The following is a 20640-nucleotide window of genomic DNA, read 5'->3' as shown; positions in this document are numbered from 1 at the left end:
TTAGTGATTCTCTTATACACTAAAACAGGTATTCATACATATTTATTTGACACTCTTAATGATTAGAGATACAATTACAAAACAACTCTGTAACAAGTCACGATTCAGTGACAACACCAATGATTCTCGGAAATCTTGATGGCTATCCATATCAGTCAAATAAAATATATTAAATTGCAAATAAATACAGAACACATTCAGATCACTCCAGTTGCTGTTTAGATTATAACAAAAACGTTCAAAGAGATGTAATTACCTCATTGGTACACTTCAGTCAGACAGCTGGACACAGTTGAACTTACATGTTGTAATCCTAGATGTATTGACCCAGGCTGTGGCCTCACCGACCCCTCTGTATCTGCTCCAGATATTGGGGTCATAGCCTGGCTTTGTCACAAGCAGTGCACAGTGGTAAATGAAGCAAGGCAGATTCCCTTCCTTCATAATAAGCAACCAGATGTTGGCCCTTCAACCACAGTAATCTGTTCTCAAGTTAATTTGAGATCAGCACCCTTCACTTTGCCACTGACAGTCCATGGTACAGCTCTGCATACATACAGGTTGCCTATGTAACACTGACCCATTTAAGCTCAAAACAATGCTTACATTCTGTATGACCCTGAAAGCATCCTCAACTGCATTTTTGATGTGATTATGTGACAGCAACAGAGAAGGAAAACAAAAAGGCAAAAATAAAATAATTGAATGATTGCAAAACTGAACAACACTATTGAATTCAAGCATGCAGTACAAGAAGTAATGTATCAAAATAAGAATCAAGCCAAGATTGTACAAACAGTCACATTTCTTTATGCTCCCTCACTAAACGTCCACGAACTTTCTCAATACATACTGCAAGGTTTTACATTGTAATCCAGACAAAGGACACACACACACACTTTAAATATTCTCCCATTTATCCAACTGATAAGGACAACACCTTACTGTCAATCGAATGTTCATATTATTGATACAAAATAGGGAAATGGTTTACAGTGTGGCAATCATTCTTTTGTTACAATGTACAGATTGCCTGGAAATCAACAACACCCTTATTTGCTTAGCAACAATGTCCCATGTTACTGTCACTTTCTGCCATCTAGTGGTACAACATGCCAATTGCCTTTCCTCAACAAAAACATCCTCTACTCCCACTGATCCAACCACTTTCATAGAAACATCTCTCTGTCTCTTTAAAAACCTCATTATCGATTCACAACATTAACATTAAATATAACACAATCACCATGATGAGGTAATTAAAGTTACACTAAAGCTACTTGTGTTTTCCTGACCTTACGTTTGATACATCTCAATGCCTATACACTAGAATCATTGCCCTTATGGACAGTTTCCTTGCTCGTCTGCAGTTTGCTCATATCTCCAAGGCGTTTTAAAAAGCTAAAAAATAGTCCAGAGTTGTCAGTCTTTGTCCATGCACTGTTAGTGGGAGTTTCACTATTTCTCTGCAAGGGGTTCCCTGACGGCTCCATTGATTTGTCTACTTTGATTTGCTCTTCATGTCCAGCATCTGGAACATGGGCTACAGAAACATTTAGCTTGCTTCTCTTTTCTGCTGACGGAGAATGCTGGTCTTTAGAACCAGAGTTCTTAAAGCTCTGAGATAAGTTGGAAAAGTCAAACACTTGATTTGAAGGATTTTGTTCAGACCCTTCTGCTGGCAGTGTCCCTTTTTCTCTTGCAGCAGAAGGAGGAGATCTTACTGGAGGCTTGGGACACAGTTTATCTTCCTCTTCCTCAGTTTGAGGAACTTTCGACGGTAGAGTATGGCGTCGGCCAAGGTCACATTTTGTGAAAGACTGAGGATTTAGCAAAAGTCTAACTAAATCCTCATTGGTGGGGTCTCCAGGATACCTCTCTGTGTCCTCATCAAAGGTGCGTTGACGAGTCAATGTGACTTTTGGACCAGGAGATTTCAGATTTTCAAAAGAATCGGATGACACACTGCTACGGCTTTTCTGAAAGCGCAAAACCTTTTTAGATGCGTCCCGCAATCTTTGGGCCTCCTCTTCGTTATTATCGTTTAGGTCTTCCTCACTGTCATCAGTGGTGGTGGAGAAAAGTCTGCCTGAGGAGGAAACGCTGGTGGTCCTGCTGGCTGGCTGTGTGAGACCTCTGGAGTCCTCTTTACTCAAAGTGTTCACCTCTTGTTCATTAGAAATGTTGCCTTTTGCCTTGTTGTCCTCGCTATTGGTTAGAGTTTTCTTTTGTGGAGGGTTCTCTGAGAGTTCAACTGCTGAACTCCACTCTTTTCTGCCCATGTCCGTAGCTTTAACAGAGCTTATTCTTTTTTGAATTTCAGTGGGGAGGTTTGCCTGAGGGTTCATTTCAGATAGACTCCCATCGTTAGGACTGCTGCTCGTCGGGCTTCCATAAGCAGATGAGGGTCTCCCGAGTCTCCTCCGAGAGACACGACTGGTGAGAAAGTTTTGTAGGACAGATTGCAATTGAATTCCTTCCATTTCTTTGTCTCTAGTGGAGCAGGTAGCTGTTGACCTTCGTTTGACAGCATTCTGCAGTCTTTCTCTGTGTCGCCGCTTCACCTCTGCCCCCTCTCGAGCCTTATTTTCCTGCAGATAATCACAAAGTTAATAATCAAGCAGATTTTTTTTTATAATTCAGCTAAAGAAAACATGCCAATACACAGGCTTACCTGCATGGCCCGCGTGAATTTCTCACAAAAGGAGTGGAAAATGGAGCAACACTCCTCCAGTTTGAACTTCTCTGGGTTTTCACAGAAGTAGTCCGCCACAGAGTCACTCACTGACTGTAGTTCCTGAAGGTCGGTCTCCATTTCAGCTAAGCAGACCTCAGCCCCCTAAATGATAAATATAAAAACATTAGAACATGCTATCACCACTGAACTTCGACAAACCTGGCCACATTCCTCAACAAGGCTTCCTCACCTTTAGAAAATCATCCATCTGAGCTTTTAGGTCTTCTTGCTTCAGGGTGTCCGTTTTGGTATCTTGCACTCTTTTTACCTGTTTTTCATAGTCTGCTTCTATTTCACCTTTATTCAGTCTAAGATACAAAATATATATATATACACTCTGATGATACAGCAAATAAAAAAAGGGTTGAAAATGCTGAACGTCTGTTAGTAAGATTGTTTACCTTGATGCAGCTTCAATGTGTGTGAGTTGGTCTGCAAAATTAAGCAGGTCCCCGTCTGACTTCTGGGCTTGCTGTGTTTAATATTCAAACATGGATCGAATTCAAATTTAACAAAAATATCACCAGATTAGTAAAACTGACTCTACATTGCAAACAAATTAAAGTACTTTGGTACTTACTATCACTACATAATGCATAAGATTCATTCCTGGTTTGTTTGCTTTAGTGTCTGCTAACTTCAACAAAGAAGCCATTCGGAACCCAATGGCACTGCCTGCATAGCCACCCTGTGAATAAACAAATCAATTATAGATGCACAAACACAAACAAAAGACATGAAAGACTGCACTTTATTATACACTCACAGCATTCATGTAATTTCCAGTCTTCAGCACCAGGCGAATGACGGAATGGAGGTGTTCCGACTCCAAGAGCTCTAAAAGAAGACACACATAATGATGTCTAAATGGGATTACAACTCTTTCTGTCTAAAATCTGATATCAGCCTTATTTATAAAAGATCCAGGAAGACAATGATACCATTTCCAGCTGCTGTCAAAGTACTGATGAAGTTTTTCATTTCATCCATGAGGGGGAAAAGTTCCTCTTTGAGCACCAAGCTGCTGAGACGCTCTTCATAGCTACAGACACAAGGTTTCCATCATAAGTGAAGTACTATTGAAATGTAACATGCAATACATGGGATGACATGCAGGTAGCTCACCTAGGAATCTTGACTAGCATTAGCATTAGCAGATCTGCGTCAGGGAGAGCAGAGGGATCACCTTTAAAAGCGACCAGCTGCTTCTTCTGCAAAAACAAGGCAAGCACAAAACTTAAAACCAGCTTGTTTTCTAACAGCTACAAAGTTGTTAAATCAACAAAACGCATTACAAACATGACAAAAGTAAAAGCAGCTGTCACAAGTACCTCCCCTTCATCTGGCAGCAGCTTGCAGAGCTCCTTCAGTTTTCCAGGGCCAAAAGTGAGACTACTTCCTGATTTAATTTCTTCAATCATGTCTTTTACAGTCCTGTGGAGTAAGATGGAAAGACACATAAGGTTCAGACTCAGAAATTATGATTGTTTGTTTATGGTTAGGACTTATTATGATAAGTGCATGTGTCTAAGTTTATACCACACTTTGCTGCTGTTTTTCAGCTGACTTCAACAAGCCCCTACATGCTCAAATAGCTTTGCTGAATAGCAAACCTCATGATGTCAATCCTCAAAAAAACATGTGCTGCATAGGACATAGGAATGAAGGAATATGCTTTTACAAGAAACATATTTGTAACAGAGAAAAATAAAAAGCATATGGAAATGTTTGGCGCAATATTAGTAGACAGTAGTACTAACGTTAGATGACTTGATGTTGCATTGGCTGACAAAGGTTTGAGTGCATCATTAAAAGTGTTATGGTATTGTTTCCACTTCCTGCTGGATTTGTTGCGTATGCCAAATAACCATAGGCAATACATTCATAATACCTCCTAGTAATTCATCTGTGGATTACCCGGGAGGTAACCTGTTGGAGCTGTAGAACAGTCTAGATCAGGCCTGTCAGGACATGTCAGAATGTAATATAAGGTTTGTGAGTATGTTGCAGACTCTCTATGCCTCATCCTGTGTTGTTGAACATTGGGACATGAAAAGTTTATTGTGCAAAAACCCATCACACCTTATGAGTAGTAACACTGACTCACCGCTTTAATTGCTTCAGGAAAATTCCAATGTTCATGCTTCTCTTGGAGCAGAGGATGGAAACCTGGGAATAGATACAGACACAAACCTGGATAAATCAGCTTGTCAGTCGCTAAGATATTTCACTATTGGCTTGAGCAGAGTCTTTTTTTGTTATCACAGATACCCTTAGTTTTCTAAACAGATAGTTGATGCCAAAGGTTAAGGATTCTTTGAGTTGATTGTATTGAACAATCAGAGCAAATATCCATTTTTGCATCAGTGATAGATATTCTCAGTGTCTCTCTTGGATAATGGGACAAGGTTTAGTAACATATTTTAATCTACTTTGTCAGACAAACAGCCATGTTTGTTCTAAAACATAAATAGAGATTATAAATAGATATGTTTTGGTTTAAGACTTTAACTGAATGGCAATACATATTATTTCCAGAAGCTCAAACACAGAGCACGAGGTTACTAAACAGAATAGAGCTGTTGGGTGACACATTTATTCCTTCCTTTAGCAAACAGATATGAAGCATGGTGAGACTCCACCCTTGTATTGACTGATTTCACATCAAAACACACAACACATTATATTACTTAATACTCTTTTGAAATTCAATCTATAAATACTTTGTTTTTGTACTCTTAAAAGGAGAAGATTTTAAAAAGTGAAGTGTCAAAAATGTCACTATGTTCCAATTCCTGTCGCATGGAGAAGAAGCTTAGCAGAGGACATCAACATAAAATGGAGAGTGTGCAGCTGTACTGGTTTTATGTTTTAGCTCTAAACTGCATGCAAAGAAAACAAAAAATAAATCCCGGTCAATCAAGTTGTCTCCATATCTCAGAATTACACTGAGCAAAAAATAGCAAACATTTCAATCTATAGCTTTAAACTCTTGGGGGCAACTGATTCATCCAAATGTACCCCCTGTTTTCTGTGTTTGGAGAACTCACCATTACCCCTCCTGAGGCAGAATTTGGCAGGCCCCTCAGGCTCTGGCGGTTCAGGGCCTTGACTTGTTGCTGGTCCTGCTTGCGGCTGAACAGCTCCTCCATGTGTTCAGTGTCCAGCTCATATTCCCCATCAGTCTTATCTGCTGTCCAGATGTTGTGTTTTCCTTCCACACTGTGTTTGGGGAGGGTTTCCCAGTTAAAATTGCGCATCCTGGAGCGCCGGTGTGCTCCCTTGGCATTAAGGCCAAAGCCATGTAGTGATGGGGGGAGGCCAAAGGCTGGAGGTGGAGGAGGTGGTGGTGGTGGCGGCGGTGGCGGCGGTGGTGGTGGTGGAGCGGGGGGACCTCCTGGTTGCATCTTTGGTCAAGGATCTCTCAGTCGGTTTGGGGTGCAGTCATGATCTGAGTCACACATATAGGCGAGATTAGAGCCTATAACAAATGTACAGGGACACATTTTTACTTACTGAGTGACTGTCTCTATAGAAATTATTCTGCAGCCAATGTGCTGCAGGGACCAAATTGTTGTCAATTATGATGATGCATTTACAGTGAAAGAAACATAATAGGATAGGGACAGATTAACTAGAAGTCTCACATGCAGTCACTATGGCTGTAAACAACAGAAATATGCCAGGGATAAAGCATTTTCTTCTCCTAAGTATATCAACTAAATGACCATTGTGCTTGGTTGGCAAAACATATGAAAAGCATTATTGTATACTTTGAAATGATATTTCAGCTGTTACTCCAAATCTATCACAATAGTCACAATTGTATGGAGTTATTAGTAACACTTTAGGAGGTAAATAAACAACTATTATTAATTGTATGTTAAATTCAGTCCAGTTGGCTGAACTTTAGAAGTTTAATTGGCATGGGAACAAAGCCATACGTTATCCTAAATAAAAAAAGGCCTGGTGTTTTTTCTGAGTGCAGCTAACATTATCTATCCAAAAAACCATTACAATATTTCTTAATAATAGGCTACTAACATAATCAGGAAGTAAAAAGGCAACTTACGTTTGCTCTTGGATCAGCTGCTGCTCCATTATCCTCATTTGAATCGCTTTCTTTGTGTTAGTCCTCCGTGTTCTTGTTAAAACTTCACCATCAAAAGTAGAGTGACAATAACCTGGCTAGCGCGAGAGAAGTGTCGAAACTCCAGTCTGCGTGCACTCGACACGCCCAGGTAACTCACTGTGTCCATGGCAGCCCGCACCTTCCCGTAGGAGGAATTCTGGGAATTATACTGAAGGTAATTTGGCTTGTTGGCTGGAGTTTGAGGCAACTCTGTTTTCTGTCTAGCTGTCAGGAACTCATGTGAGCAGTCTGCCTAAAAGACTCTTCCACAGTGATCAAGGTCCTCATTGATTGAGACGGAATATTGATTTATTCAGGGTGTTTGTAGAAGACCAACCAGGCTTATTCATGTAGCAGTAAGACTTTTTTTTGTAATGCTAAGAACACACAATCACTCTGTTTTAGAGCCATGGTGTAATTTCTTATTGAAGTGAATGAATATTCAATAAGAAATTACCCAAACAACATACTTTGGTTAAACATTAAGCTTTAGTGATGGAATGTGGGGTTGTGATCAGGCTGGCCTTTAGTATAGTCAAATAGCTATGAGCACTTTAACTCTGTCCCAGAAATGATTAGCCCTTAGAATGATAGCTGTTACCCAGATGCATTTGTGTGCTAATGAGGTGGTTCTCAGCTGTGAAGAGAAACTCAATACACTGTTTCAACTGGATTCCTCATCTGAAATAGGCACACCAAAAGGAAAGGAATGGATTTTGTATCCAATTGTAGACATTCGAAAAAGTGACTTTTAATGAGTGTTGTCATGTTATTTTTATGTACAAATAACGGTCTGGATGAAATGCAGGCAGGTTCAAAACGTGTGTTTAACCCTCCTGTTATGTTTGGGGCAAATCTGACCGATTTACTTTCATCAATCATAACTTTTTTGTTTTATATTTGATTGCATTAAGGCTTTATGATATCCTTCACGATAGACATTTGAACATAAAATAGCTGATCACCACTTTATTTCATTGAATTTTGGATGATGTAGTCAACTTTGTAACACCCATGGTGTTCCCGGTCCGCCATAAAGAAAAGGAATTAGTAGATGTGTTCCCCCCGTATGTGCCCATCCCCACATGTGAATCACACCTGGCACAAACACACACAGAACAATTTGATACATTTCCCGCTATTATGTGCCCATCCCCCCACATGGATCACACCTGGCACACGCAATACATGTTCAATGTCTATTCTTTGTATATTTACTGCAGTTTTTCATGTGTACCAGTAGTCTGATACAATATGTATAGTTTGAAAGGGTGTTAAATGACATTTGGTGATGATTAATGTTTTTTGTGTTAATGTAATAGCAGTTAAAACAGGACCAGTCAAATTTGACCGCAAACACCAAAGTAAAGGGGGGGGGGGGGAAACGAACAAAAACAGGAGGGTTATGATCCCTGATTTGAACATGATGCTTTTAATATATGAAATAGCTCCTCTGCACTCCTTTACAAAATTACAATGTAAATATAACCAAAGCCACCGCACATTTTTCTTCATGGGATATGTAATTTTCATCTTCCTTGTAAAAGAGTCTTGAATGCAAAGTGAATTTTACCAATAGGAGTCTGGGCATATTAATATTCTTGGCGGCATACTTTACAGGGTAACAAAAATTAATAAATTCATGACTTTTAATAATAAGACCAAATGTGTGCCTGATAAGCTGAGAACTCAAACACTTATAGACGGTACATCATAACCAGTTATATCAATCAATCAATCAATCAATCAATCAATGTTTATTTATATAGCCCAATATTACAAATGTTACATTTGTCTCAGTGGACTTCACAGTTTGTACAGAATATCAGTATGACAATACGACACCCTCTGTCCTTAGACCCTCACATCGTACAAGGAAAAACCTCCGGAGAAAACCCACAGTTTAAAGGGAAAAATGGGAGAAACCTCAGGGAGAGCAACAGAGGAGGGATTCCTCTCCCAGGACGAACAGACATGCAATAGATGCTGTGTGTAAATTGAAAAGATAATACATTTGCAACATAGGTAATCCAAATGTTTGGAAATGCATGTGTGTATAATAGGAAGATGAATCCACGAGGAAATCCATCCATGACCTATGATCCAGGACCACAGCCACGACTCAAGATCCAGGGCTCGCGATGCAGGACACAGGACCGCAGCAACAGGATCATCCATGTCTCCGGATCCCGGCGTATATAGACACCAAAAAGAAAGAAATTTGGGGAAGCTGGGTTAATCGGAACATGAGAGTACACAGGTATAGACAGAGAGAAGGAAGAAGTAAGATGTCCCCTGACAAACTAAGCCTATATCAGCAAAACTAGGGGCTGAATCTAATCAGCCCTAACTAAGCTTTATCAAAAAGGAAGGTCTTAAGCGCACTCTTAAAAACGGATAGGGTCTGCCGCCCGAACACAAACTGGAAGCTGATTCTACAAATGTGGAGCTTGATAAGAAAAGGCTCTGGCTCCCATTGTACTTTTAGAGACTCTAGGAACAACCAACAACCCTGCATTCTTGGAACGCAATGCCCTAGTAGGACAGTAGGGTATAATGAGTTATTTAAGGTAAGATGGCGTCTGCCCATTAAGGGCTTTGTAGGCGAGAAGAATAATTTTAAATGCTATCCTGTGTTCTATAGGGAGCCAGTGTAAGGCAGCCAGAACAGGAGTAATGTGGTCCCTTTTCCTAACTGGTTAGTACACGAGCTGCAGCATTTTGAATCAGCTGAAGCGACTTGACTGACTTCTTGGTACACCCTGATAATAAGGAGTTACAATAATCCAGCCTTGAAGTAACAAATGCATGGACTAGTTTCTCTGCATCGTTTTGAGGCAAGATATGCCTGATTTTTGCAATGTTATGTAGATGGCAGTAGGCGGTCCTTGAAATTGATTTTATGTGGGCGTTAAAGGATAAATCCTGATCAAATATAACACCAAGATTCCTTACAGTCTCACTGGAGGCCAAATTAATGACATCCATAGTTAGTATATCTTTAGATAATTTGTTTCGTAGATTCTTCGGGCCAAGTACAATAACTTAACATCAAAAAGTTTAAGGTCATCCACGTTTTTAAGTCCTTGAGGCAGTCTTGAATTTTATTTAGATGATTAATTTCATCAGGCTTGATTGATAAATATAGTTGAGTATCATCCGCATAACAATGAAAAATTTACAGAATGATTCCTTATAATATTGCCTAACGGAAGCATATATAATTTGAACAAAATAGGTCCGAGCACTGAGCCCTGTGGCACTCCATGGCTAACTTTGGTTTGCGTTATATAGGGCTTTCCTGTGTTATACATGTTCATTGGGAGAAGCTGGAAAATGAAATGATCATAATAACTTGTTTGTAATGCCACGTGGAAATGTATACCAATTGCACACACCTAGACAATGAACACAGCTGCTTGATTAAGCTACTGTTGTTATAAAAGGCATGAGTCAACACAAGTCTTAATCAACACCCCTCAAGTCAACGTTGGCTACAGTGCACCTACTGTACAGCATAACACTAAATCTGAAAACTTGTATACCCAGCCTAGAACATATGTGGTTTCAGACAATTCCCATTTGTGGTAATGTCATCTATGAAATTAATGGAACCACGCATGATAATTGAGAGAATACAACGACTGAAAATGATGCTGAAGACACACCCCGGCTAGACATTTTTGGTTCTAAAAACATTCTGAGAATGTTACCATTCATTGTTCTAGGAATGTTTTCAGCGGGAAGTTTTAGTTTGGTTCCCAGAATGTTCTTCTGAAAGGTAGGATAACATTCTCTAAAGAGATTCTTAAAATGTTTGGTGATGACCTTCTTCAAATGTTTTTGATAACATTGTTCAAACATTATGCCCTACTATTCTTAAAGCGTTTTCAGACGGAAGTTTTATTTTGGTTCCCAGAATGTTCTTCTGAAAGCTAGGATAACGTTCTCCAAAAACATTCTTAAAATGCTTGGTAACAACCTTTTTTAGATGTTTTTATAATATTGTTAGAACATTATGCCCTACTATTCTTAAAACGTTTTCAGCTGCAAGTTAGATTTTATGTTGCCAGGATAACGTGCTTTATCGTTCTGATTGATCAAAAGTCCTTTTTATTTTTAAAGCTGCGACCAGCAGCTAGTACAAGTCACTCTCTGTGTCACATGTTCTGGGGGGGACCCATAATCAGCTGGTGAGCGTAACATTTGTTTATTAGAAAAGGGGAGCTAAGAGTGGAGGTTGGTTATGGCTAGGGTTGGGTATCGTTTGAATTTCCACGATTCCGATTCCGATTCTACTTTTCGATTCCGGTTCTTAACGGTTCTCGATTCCGATTCTTTGAGGGGCAGGGTAAAAAAATGATACATGCTTCTTCCACCAAAAAAATTACATTTATTCGAGAAACTTTTACACAGGTTAGTTTAAAGTAATATTCACATTAATCAGTCTGTTTATATTCACTGCTATGTAACTTTAACCTGAGAACCACTGAAGCTACAACAGTGCAACAGTCCAACTTTTAAAAACAGCTCTTGTTGAGAAAAACAAGCATATCTGCCTTCTCAGGCATACCGGGAAGAAATGTTTAAACATTTTGAAGTAAAATGTTTCAATCTGGTGCACACGCAGAATTACTAGAGACTAGATCTAGGGGGTACAACTCTAAACACCCATATGAAAAAGATCGGTTTACATTTTAATAATTAAATAACAAATAGCCTAGATGTAACGCATTTTATTTTTGTTGTTCATTCATATCTTATTTTACTATTTTATTAATGCATATTTTTTTATCTCTCCACATTAAAACGATATTTCTGGTTTACTGTCCTATAGTATACATTGGAATGATTTCAAACCTGTTTTATCCCAATCATTAAAAAGGAGAGCCTTGGAAATATGTGTTTACGTAAATTGTGATCAAAACTATGGAAGCCCATTTCCGCCACTTGAAAAAAATAAAATCCCCATGAAAAGTCATAATTATGAGATAAAAAAGTCGAAATAATGAGATAAAGTCATAATTATGAGATAAGAAAGTCGAAATTATGAGATAAAAAGTCATAATAATGAGATAAAAAGTCATAATTATGAGATAAAAAAGTCGAAATAATGATATAAAAAGTCATAATTATGAGATAAGAAAGTCGAAATAATGAGATAAAAAGTCATAATTATGAGATAAAAAGTCATAATAATGAGATAAGAAAGTCGAAATAATGAGATAAAAAGTCATAATTATGAGATAAAAAGTCATAATAATGAGATAAAAAGTCATAATTATGAGATAAGAAGTGTGCATGCGCTGCAGTGGCGCTGTCTTTAAAGGTCCCTTCATCACCTTGCTGCTCTCCACCATGCTAACAGCATCTAGTCCTAAATAAGGTAACTATTACAGGTGACTTTTGTAAATGTTAGATGTTACATATAGCCTATATTGCAGCTAAACTACAACAATGCAGTTTATAGCTTTGACATTACCTGTTATGAATATAATATATATACTATATATGCCAATAGTTTTGTGGTAACGTTCACGGGTTAGAGTTAGAGCAACTCACAGCAGCAGTATGCCTACACTATTGTCATTAGTGGCGTGAACGTTACCACAAAACTATAGGCATATATATTATAGTTCATAACAGGTAATGTCAAAGCTATGAACTGCATTGTTGTAGTTTAGCTGCAATATAGGCTATATGTAACATCTAACATTTACAAAAGTCACCTGTAATAGTTACCTTATTTAGATGCTGTTTGCATGGTGGAGAGCAGCAAGGTGATGAAGGGACCTTTAAAGACAGCGCCACTGCAGCGCATGCGCACTTCTTATCTCATAATTATGACTTTTTATCTCATTATTTCGACTTTCTTATCTCATAATTATGACTTTTTATCTCATTATTTCGACTTTCTTATCTCATTATTATGACTTTTTATCTCATAATTATGACTTTTTATCTCATTATTTCGACTTTCTTATCTCATAATTATGACTTTATCTCATTATTTCGACTTTCTTATCTCATTATTATGACTTTTTATCTCATAATTATGACTTTTTATCTCATTATTTCGACTTTTCTATCTCATAATTATGACTTTTTATCTCATTATTATGACTTTTTATCTCATAATTTCGACTTTCTTATCTCATAATTATGACTTTTCATGGGGATTTTATTTTTTTCAAGTGGCGGAAATGGGCTTCCATACAAAACGTTTGAGACCTACTGAGATAACTTAGACTACAGTGAACTATCTAAACACTCAGAGTCCTTTACCTCACTGAGCTGAAGTTATCAGCCTCTCAGTCTGACTGGAGAGGACTCTCCCTCCACATCATTGTAGAAACATCTTCTTCTTCCGTTAGAGCAGCTAGCACCAGATGCTAATAATAACAGCGCCCTCCCTTTCTCCCTAGCTCACTCGCACTTTGGCTGTGAGCTGCGGTTGCCAGATAAGCCAACATCCCCCATTTTCATCACTTGCAGCGCCCATCGTACAGGGCAAATGAAAAGTGTAACCGGGATGAAAAGAGTGTTACATTTACTTAATTATGAATGTTGTTACATCAAGGCCGAAAATTAGGATGAGCACCAACGGTCAAAACATTATTTTTTTCTCCCAGAGCTGTCAGCGCAGCGCCTCCACAGATCTGGCGCCCTAGGCGAACATCTATAATGTCAGTGCGACGGGCCGGCCCTGGTCTCAGGTTACACTGTAGGAAATGTAGATACAACGCTACATTTCCCGCCCCGCTGCAGTCATGCAGTAGGCTACGGAGAGCGGCGAGAAACATTTCCTCAGGAATCGAAAAGCGGAACCGAAATTCACATTTCTAAATGATGCCGTTGGAATCGAAATGTTGGAACCGGTTCCGAACCGGAACCGGTTCTCGGTACCCAACCCTAGTTATGGCGGCAGTGAGAAACAGTTGTTCCAGGGTGGAGAGACATGGCTGGTCTTGGGAGTGTGGCAGGCCTTGGATTCCTCCTGGGAGAGACACAAAAATGAGTGTGAGGCAAAAGCAGGAAAAGTTGTCAAAAAATCTGCTGGCAAAAAGCTAGAGCGGCACGCAACAAACCGTTCACGGCAACACACTCTCACTCCCTAAGCGTCCAGGAGCGACGTTTGGTCAGTGTCCGTGGCGTCCAGTTGTGACGCTCCTATAGGCTCCTTCAGCGTCATAGAGGGACGCAAATAGCTTTCAACTGATTGCAATGTATTCCCATCTGCGGCGGGATTTGACGCTCATGGAAGCACGGCATTCGTTTGTGTCGGCTGCCCTTATAGGCAATGTGAGCGTCCATTCCCATTGGATAACGGAGAATTGTACACCCGGAAGTAAGTATTCCTCTTACTGTCGATTGATTTTACAGTGATATCTGCACTACTCATCGACTAAAAAACAGCATATTATATATATTATATATATATAAACAGCGGAGAGGACGCTGGCGTTGACTGTTCGCCGCTTCTCCGCCTCTGTTACCCTCTATCACCCTCAGCTAACATTCGTTCTTGCAAAAACCTTCGAATTGGACTACTGCCCTGCATTGCACATTGTTTTTAATTTCTGCCTCCGTTGCTGGCTGCCCTCACTCAGCCATCAAAGTGCCGGGTGGCTATTGCTATCTGCTACATCGCCTACCTGTCTGTCTCCGTCCCCCGCAACAACCGTGGACTCTCTCTGCCTCCTGTCTTCATCTCCGGGGTACACCTGTCCCGTCCCGCTGTTCACATCCTCCTGTCATGTCGTGGATCTTCCTCGTCTCCACAACAATCCTCCACCTCTGTGCACCTAGCCCGCTAGCCGCTATCGCTGCTAACACACTGCTCTCAGTATTCCCGCCTGTCATCATGCTGAAATACTCCATCTCACAGCTTCTGTCATTCACCAACTCCTCCACCCCGTCTTCCATCTCAGTCATCAGACATCTTGGACTCCTTCGTCGACCCCGCTACATTCACCGAAGCACCCGCCGCAGTTTTGTTTACTTTCAACACGGACAATCCATAGCATCCATCTGCTCTACCCAACGCACTGTCGCACACCTGACGCGTCATCAGAACGCAACTCCTACTGCTCCTTTCTCCCCCGCTCACCTACACTCCCAGCTGCATGTAATTCCTGGAGCGGATCCCACTCCCCTCCGCCTCCCAACATATATAACAAGCCATTTCTCCCCACCATCAAGCCCCCCTCCTCTGCTCCACTGCCCCCCCTCTCGTGCCCACCCCCGCGCTGCTAACCTGGCCAACCTCATACCTCTCCAGTCTGCCACCACCCCTCCAACCCCCCACTTGACCAATGTTGCCCTCCTCAATATCCGGTCACTTAACAATAAAGCCCACATCCTCCACGAAATAATCCTGGACAAATCCATTGACTTCTTTCTGCTCACTGAAACCTGGCAACAACCCAATGACTTCTTCTCCCTCAACCAAACATCCCCCCCCTGGTTTTAATTACATCACTAAACCCCGCCCCTCACGCCGTGGTGGTGGGCTCGCTGTCATCTACAACCACAACATCCGGACGACAGAACTCATCCTCCCCTCAGTACCATCCTTCGAATTCCTCGCCTTCAAAGCCCCTCCCTCACTGACAGTTATCCTCATTTACCGCCCCCCCCAAACCACACCCCTCCTTCCTCTCTGATCTCACTGAACTCCTCACCATTGCTTCATCCCTCTCCTCACGTCTGTTACTGCTCGGCGACCTCAACATCCACATGGACTCCCCCACCTGCAAACTCGCTTCTGAATTCTCCTCCCTTCTGGACAATTTCACAATTACCCAACATGTCACCTTCCCCACCCATGATAAAGGACACATCCTTGACCTTGTCTGCTCCACCAACCTCCCAGTACTCGACCTCCACCCCTGCCCCTTTCCCCTCTCTGACCACAAACTCATACAGTTCACCATCGCCTCCCCCGTCCGCCACCCCCCCCCACCCAGGACCATCACCTTCCGTAATGTACGCTCTGTCGATCCCCAGCACCTCTCCGACCTGCTATCCTCTACTCTCCCCCTGGACTCGAAGCTCAGCTCAACCCCCGATGAACAACTCAACCACCTTAATTCCACCCTACTCGCCTCCCTCAACAGCCTGGCCCCCCTCAAAAGGAAAAATGTCACTTTTAAAACCTCCTCACCCTGGTTCACCCCTGCACTCCGTAAACTGAAGCAAACCGGCCGCCAGCTTGAACGCCTTACCATGAAATCATCCCTCACAGTTCACCATGAATCCTACAAACTCCATCTCACTACCTACAGAGACGCCCTCACTGCCGCAAAAACTGCTTACCTCTCCACCATCTTTACCGACCCCTCCCATAACCCCAGGACCCTCTTCTCCACCGTCAACAAGCTCCTCAAACCCCTCTACTGAAGTCCTGTCTCCCCATCCTCTGCCCCTACCTTGTCAACCTGTTCAACTCCTCCCTGTCCCAAGGAACCGTTCCCTCTGCCTTCAAAACTGCTGCTGTCACTCCCATCCTCAAGAAACCCGGTCTGGATCCCTCCTCCCTCAGTAACTACCGTCCCATCTCCAACCTCCCCTTTCTCTCAAAAACAATAGAACGCATTATCTCCAAACAACTCCACCGCCATCTCCAAACCAACCAGCTTTTTGAACCCCTTCAGTCTGGTTTTCGTCCCCACCACAGCACAGAAACGGCCCTCATCAAAGTCCTCAATGACCTCCTCACCTCTGCTGACACCGGTTCCCTCAACATCCTTATCCTCCTCGACCTGAGTGCAGCCTTCGATACCGTGAGCCACACCATCCTGCTTACCCGACTCCATGACATCGGTATCGAAGGTACTGCACTCAGGTGGCTCCAGTCCTACGTCTCCGACAGATCCCACTTCATCTCCCTCAACAACCACTCCTCTGCCACAGCTTCAGTCACCCAAGGTGTTCCCCAAGGTTCAGTACTCGGCCCCCTCCTCTTCATCATCTACATCCTCCCCCTTGGTCAGATTCTCCACCAATACAACCTGGACTTTCACTGCTATGCCGCCGACACCCAGATTTACCTCAGCACCAAATCCCCGAATAACCCCCCCCCTCACCCACATCGAATCCTGTCTGACTGCAATAAAATCCTGGATGCAACACAACTTCCTAAAACTCAACAGCAATAAAACTGAACTCCTCCTCATCGGATCCAAATCCACCCTCAGCAAAACCCCCAACCTGACAGTCACCATTGATGGCACCCCTGTTTCCCCCTCCACCCAGGCACGCAACCTTGGCGTGATATTTGACCCCACCCTCTCCCTCGAGCCCCACATCCGTCATGTTGTAAAAATCTCATTTTTTCACCTCCGCAATATTGCCAAACTCCGTCCCTCTCTCACCCGCCCTGCAGCTGAGCGACTCATTCACGCCTTCATCTCCTCCCGCCTTGACTATTGCAACTCCCTCCTCTACGGCATCAGCTCCACCTCCCTCAATAGACTCCAGCGTGTCCAGAACGCAGCCGCCAGACTCCTCACCCACACCAAATCATGGCATCATATCACCCCGGTCCTCAAAGAACTCCACTGGCTCCCCGTTTCACACCGCATCCACTACAAACTCCTGGTCCTCACTTACAAAGCCCTGCACCATCTGGCCCCCCCCTACCTCACTGACCTCCTCACCCTCTACCAACCACCCCGGTCCCTCAGATCCTCCTCAGCCGGTTTGCTTTCAATCCCCAAGGCCAAACTCCGGAGCTTCGGGGACAGAGCCTTCTCTGTGGCAGCCCCGAAGCTCTGGAACTCCCTCCCCCAAGACCTCCGTAAGTCTGAGTCCCTCACCCTGTTCCAGTCCCGCCTCAAAACCCACCTCTTCAACTCTCTATCCATAAGCCCCCCCCCTCTCAATCAACTTCCTCCTGACTGCTTCTCTGTTGTGTTTTGTTTCTTTTTGGTTCTGTCTTTGTTTTTGTTTTGTTTGTCTACCCTCCCTCCCAAATGTAAAGTGTCTTTGGGTTCAGAAAAGCGCTATATAAAATTGATATATTATTATTATTATATTATCCTTGTTAATTACACAACATTGATTGGTTTAAATTGTGTGCAATGCTTTTGTGTTTTTCCCCCTTCGATTCGGAGAAACAAATATTTTTTCGGAGTAAAGGATGGCAGAAGACACTACACTACCCAGAATCCCCAGCTATCGTTTGGACTACACCATGTGCTCTGTTTGACAAACCCCGTTTTTTTTCACCATTCATTCCAATGGCTGGCGTCTATGTCACGTGATCTTCAAATTTCTCCCTGCAGAAAAAGAAAACATGGTCGAACTTTGTTTTATTCTCGGTGGAAAATGCCTATTTTAAAGTTAGTTTGGCCATTAAAATGCGTTTTGATGTAATTTGATGCGAGAAATATGAGTTTTTATTTCAGATTATGTGTGCAGTGGATGTACATGATCTTTAGTTTGCTAGTTATTACGAAGATTACTTCAGGAAATCGCAACGTCTTCATTGTTACCAAGGTGGTTGCTAGGGACGCTGCTATCGATATTATTTCTGTTATGTTGTGTAACTGTTTAATGGTGTTATCTTTATTGCTACCCCCTTCCCCGTCAATGTATAGTGTTGGTCCACAGAGCAAACATATTAGTTTAACAAAATCCGCATCTAAAGATAGCCTACGTTATTTTCCCCTGTGCAATTCCAGTCTCACATCTCACAGCACATCGTCATTAACAAATACCGGAAACAGACCAAAAACATTTAAAAAAAATAAAATAAAACTTTATTCCGAGTGTGCTTGCTTTTCTCTTTGAAAGTCATCACATAACGGCATTGTAATACACGGTTCGGCTGCATTAAATATTACATATCTGCCGTAGTTCTGTATTTATTGAGCCCTGATGAGAAGACTTCTAGACAAACATGAGGAACTGAAAACGTGACGTGGATCATAAATATATCAGCCATTAAACAACATCTTACATTTCTTTTCACACAATACGTCTCCTTGCAGTATCAACACTAATTCGGCTGACTTTTATATTTGATCCAATTGGTAGATAGGCTGTATTTACACCATAAAGGTGCACAGCTGATATAAAGGGACACCTAGTGGTTAAAGCATGTTATTGAATTTCATTATTTTTATTATTAGATATTAATAGGATCCCTATAAAGTATATTCATTACTCGTTATTCTCTACTAATAGTTAATTAAAGACTGTATATAATGACTAGTTTGCACATCCCTTTCAAGATTTTCTAAGGTTTATTGACATATCAAATAGGCCTACACAACTATGGTGTAGTTCTGCATTGCATGAAAAACTTGGGTCGCAGGTTCCTCAATAGTGCATTACAAGACATCTATCAATATTTGTGCATACCTCCTCCAGCAATGTTAACTATGTTGAAGCACTTATTTTAACTGATATTATCAGCCTGTCCTCCTACAAAAAACGACCAAATAGGTCATTGTTTAAGCACCTTAGATTACGACCCATAGCCACGTTTTAAAGTGTAGCACCTCTAGTGGTCGTGTAAGAAACAACATGCTCCCGTTTATTTACAAATAACCCTCTCTGGAAAATCCTAAATTGTAGAACAGTTTGGCCATTAAAATGCTTTTTGATTAGATTTCTAGCGAGAAGTGTATATTGTACTTTTAGAATCCACGTCCAGTGGAAGTGTAGGATCTATAGTTTGATAGATATTACGAAGATGATTTGAGGTCTCGCCAGGATAACGTGTATATGCGGCAGCTACCATGTAAAGTTAGCGTGGGTGAAAACAGTATTTCCGGTCTCGAAGTTTTCATAATAAAACCGGATATATTCCCCTCACTGTCAAATGATTACACAGTGATATCTGCATTACTCATCCACTAAAAAACATCAGTTTATCCTTGTTAATTACACAATATTGATTGGTTTAAATGGTGTACAATGCTTTTGTGTTTTTAACCTTCGAGTCAGAGAAACAAATAGTTTTTTAGGAGTTTAGACATTACAGTTTCCGAAGACACTACACTACCCAGAATCCCCAGCTATCGTTTGGGACTACAACATCCGCCTTGCTTTACAAACCCCGTGATTAGTCATCAAGCCCTGTGATTGGATGTTGGAGTGGCAGTGCGACAAGGTTACGCTGTCAAACAGCTCTTTGAAATGGAATGGAACCGCAGCAGACTTTCCAAAACTGGAATTGGACGGGTCCAGCCCCCGGCTCCAGCTTCCCTCCCCCCCCCAGAACTACACATGCTGGCTATTGTGTGTTTCGCAATATATGGCACGTCTCTTTATAAGACGTTTTCGTATTTCCCACAATTAGAAGTTGGCAGTATTACACGTGTACACCCTGGAGGTTTAGGGGATACGAAACACAGTAGAGTTATCAATTGTAAAACATATAATTAATAAATGGTGAAATAATATACCCACATGACACCTAAGGTCAGAAGAGCTTTATTTAACAGATGGTTTTATGTCTACCCCTCCTGTTGTTCATTGATAAGCCGGACACATGCACTTGTCAAGGTTCAGAGGCAAATTTTGCAAATATGGCAGTAGCCATCGAACATCTTAAGATAAGATAAGATATACTTTATTGATCCCAAGTTGGGAAATGTTTTTGTTACAGCAGCATGTACTACTTTGTTCTACTCCACTACAATTCAGAGGTTAACCTGGTATTTTTACTCTACTACATTTATTTTTGTTACTTTGCAGATTCTGATTAATGATGTGAAATATAAACAACCCTTAAATCAGACTTTAGTTACACCTGAGT

The 20640-nt window shown here is 41.5% G+C and overlaps 1 protein-coding gene across 2 annotated transcripts; it reads right to left on the bottom strand.

Annotated features, from left to right (window-relative positions):
* Positions 1-62: 62 nt before the first annotated feature.
* LOC117457236 (FH2 domain-containing protein 1-like) lies at positions 63-6981 on the bottom strand. 2 transcript variants are annotated; one of them, XM_034097190.1, is made up of 12 exons: positions 6810-6981; positions 5788-6218; positions 4845-4906; positions 4069-4171; positions 3863-3948; positions 3679-3779; positions 3504-3574; positions 3318-3425; positions 3139-3209; positions 2928-3045; positions 2675-2839; positions 63-2591 (listed from the first exon to the last, which is right to left on the bottom strand). In XM_034097190.1, exons 2-12 carry the CDS (start codon positions 6142-6144, stop codon positions 1320-1322), a joined length of 2514 nt encoding a protein of 837 aa, XP_033953081.1. In that variant the 5' UTR covers positions 6145-6218; positions 6810-6981; the 3' UTR covers positions 63-1319. The 2 variants fall into 2 exon arrangements, with proteins under 2 accessions (XP_033953081.1, XP_033953080.1); XM_034097189.1 differs by having other exon boundaries at positions 5788-6188.
* Positions 6982-20640: the final 13659 nt, after the last annotated feature.

The sequence above is a fragment of the Pseudochaenichthys georgianus genome, chromosome 13 (genome assembly GCF_902827115.2).
Source record: "Pseudochaenichthys georgianus chromosome 13, fPseGeo1.2, whole genome shotgun sequence".
Lineage (NCBI taxonomy): Eukaryota > Metazoa > Chordata > Actinopteri > Perciformes > Channichthyidae > Pseudochaenichthys > Pseudochaenichthys georgianus.
Note: the sequence above shows the minus strand (reverse complement) of the source record. Positions and strands in the feature narration are given on the sequence as shown.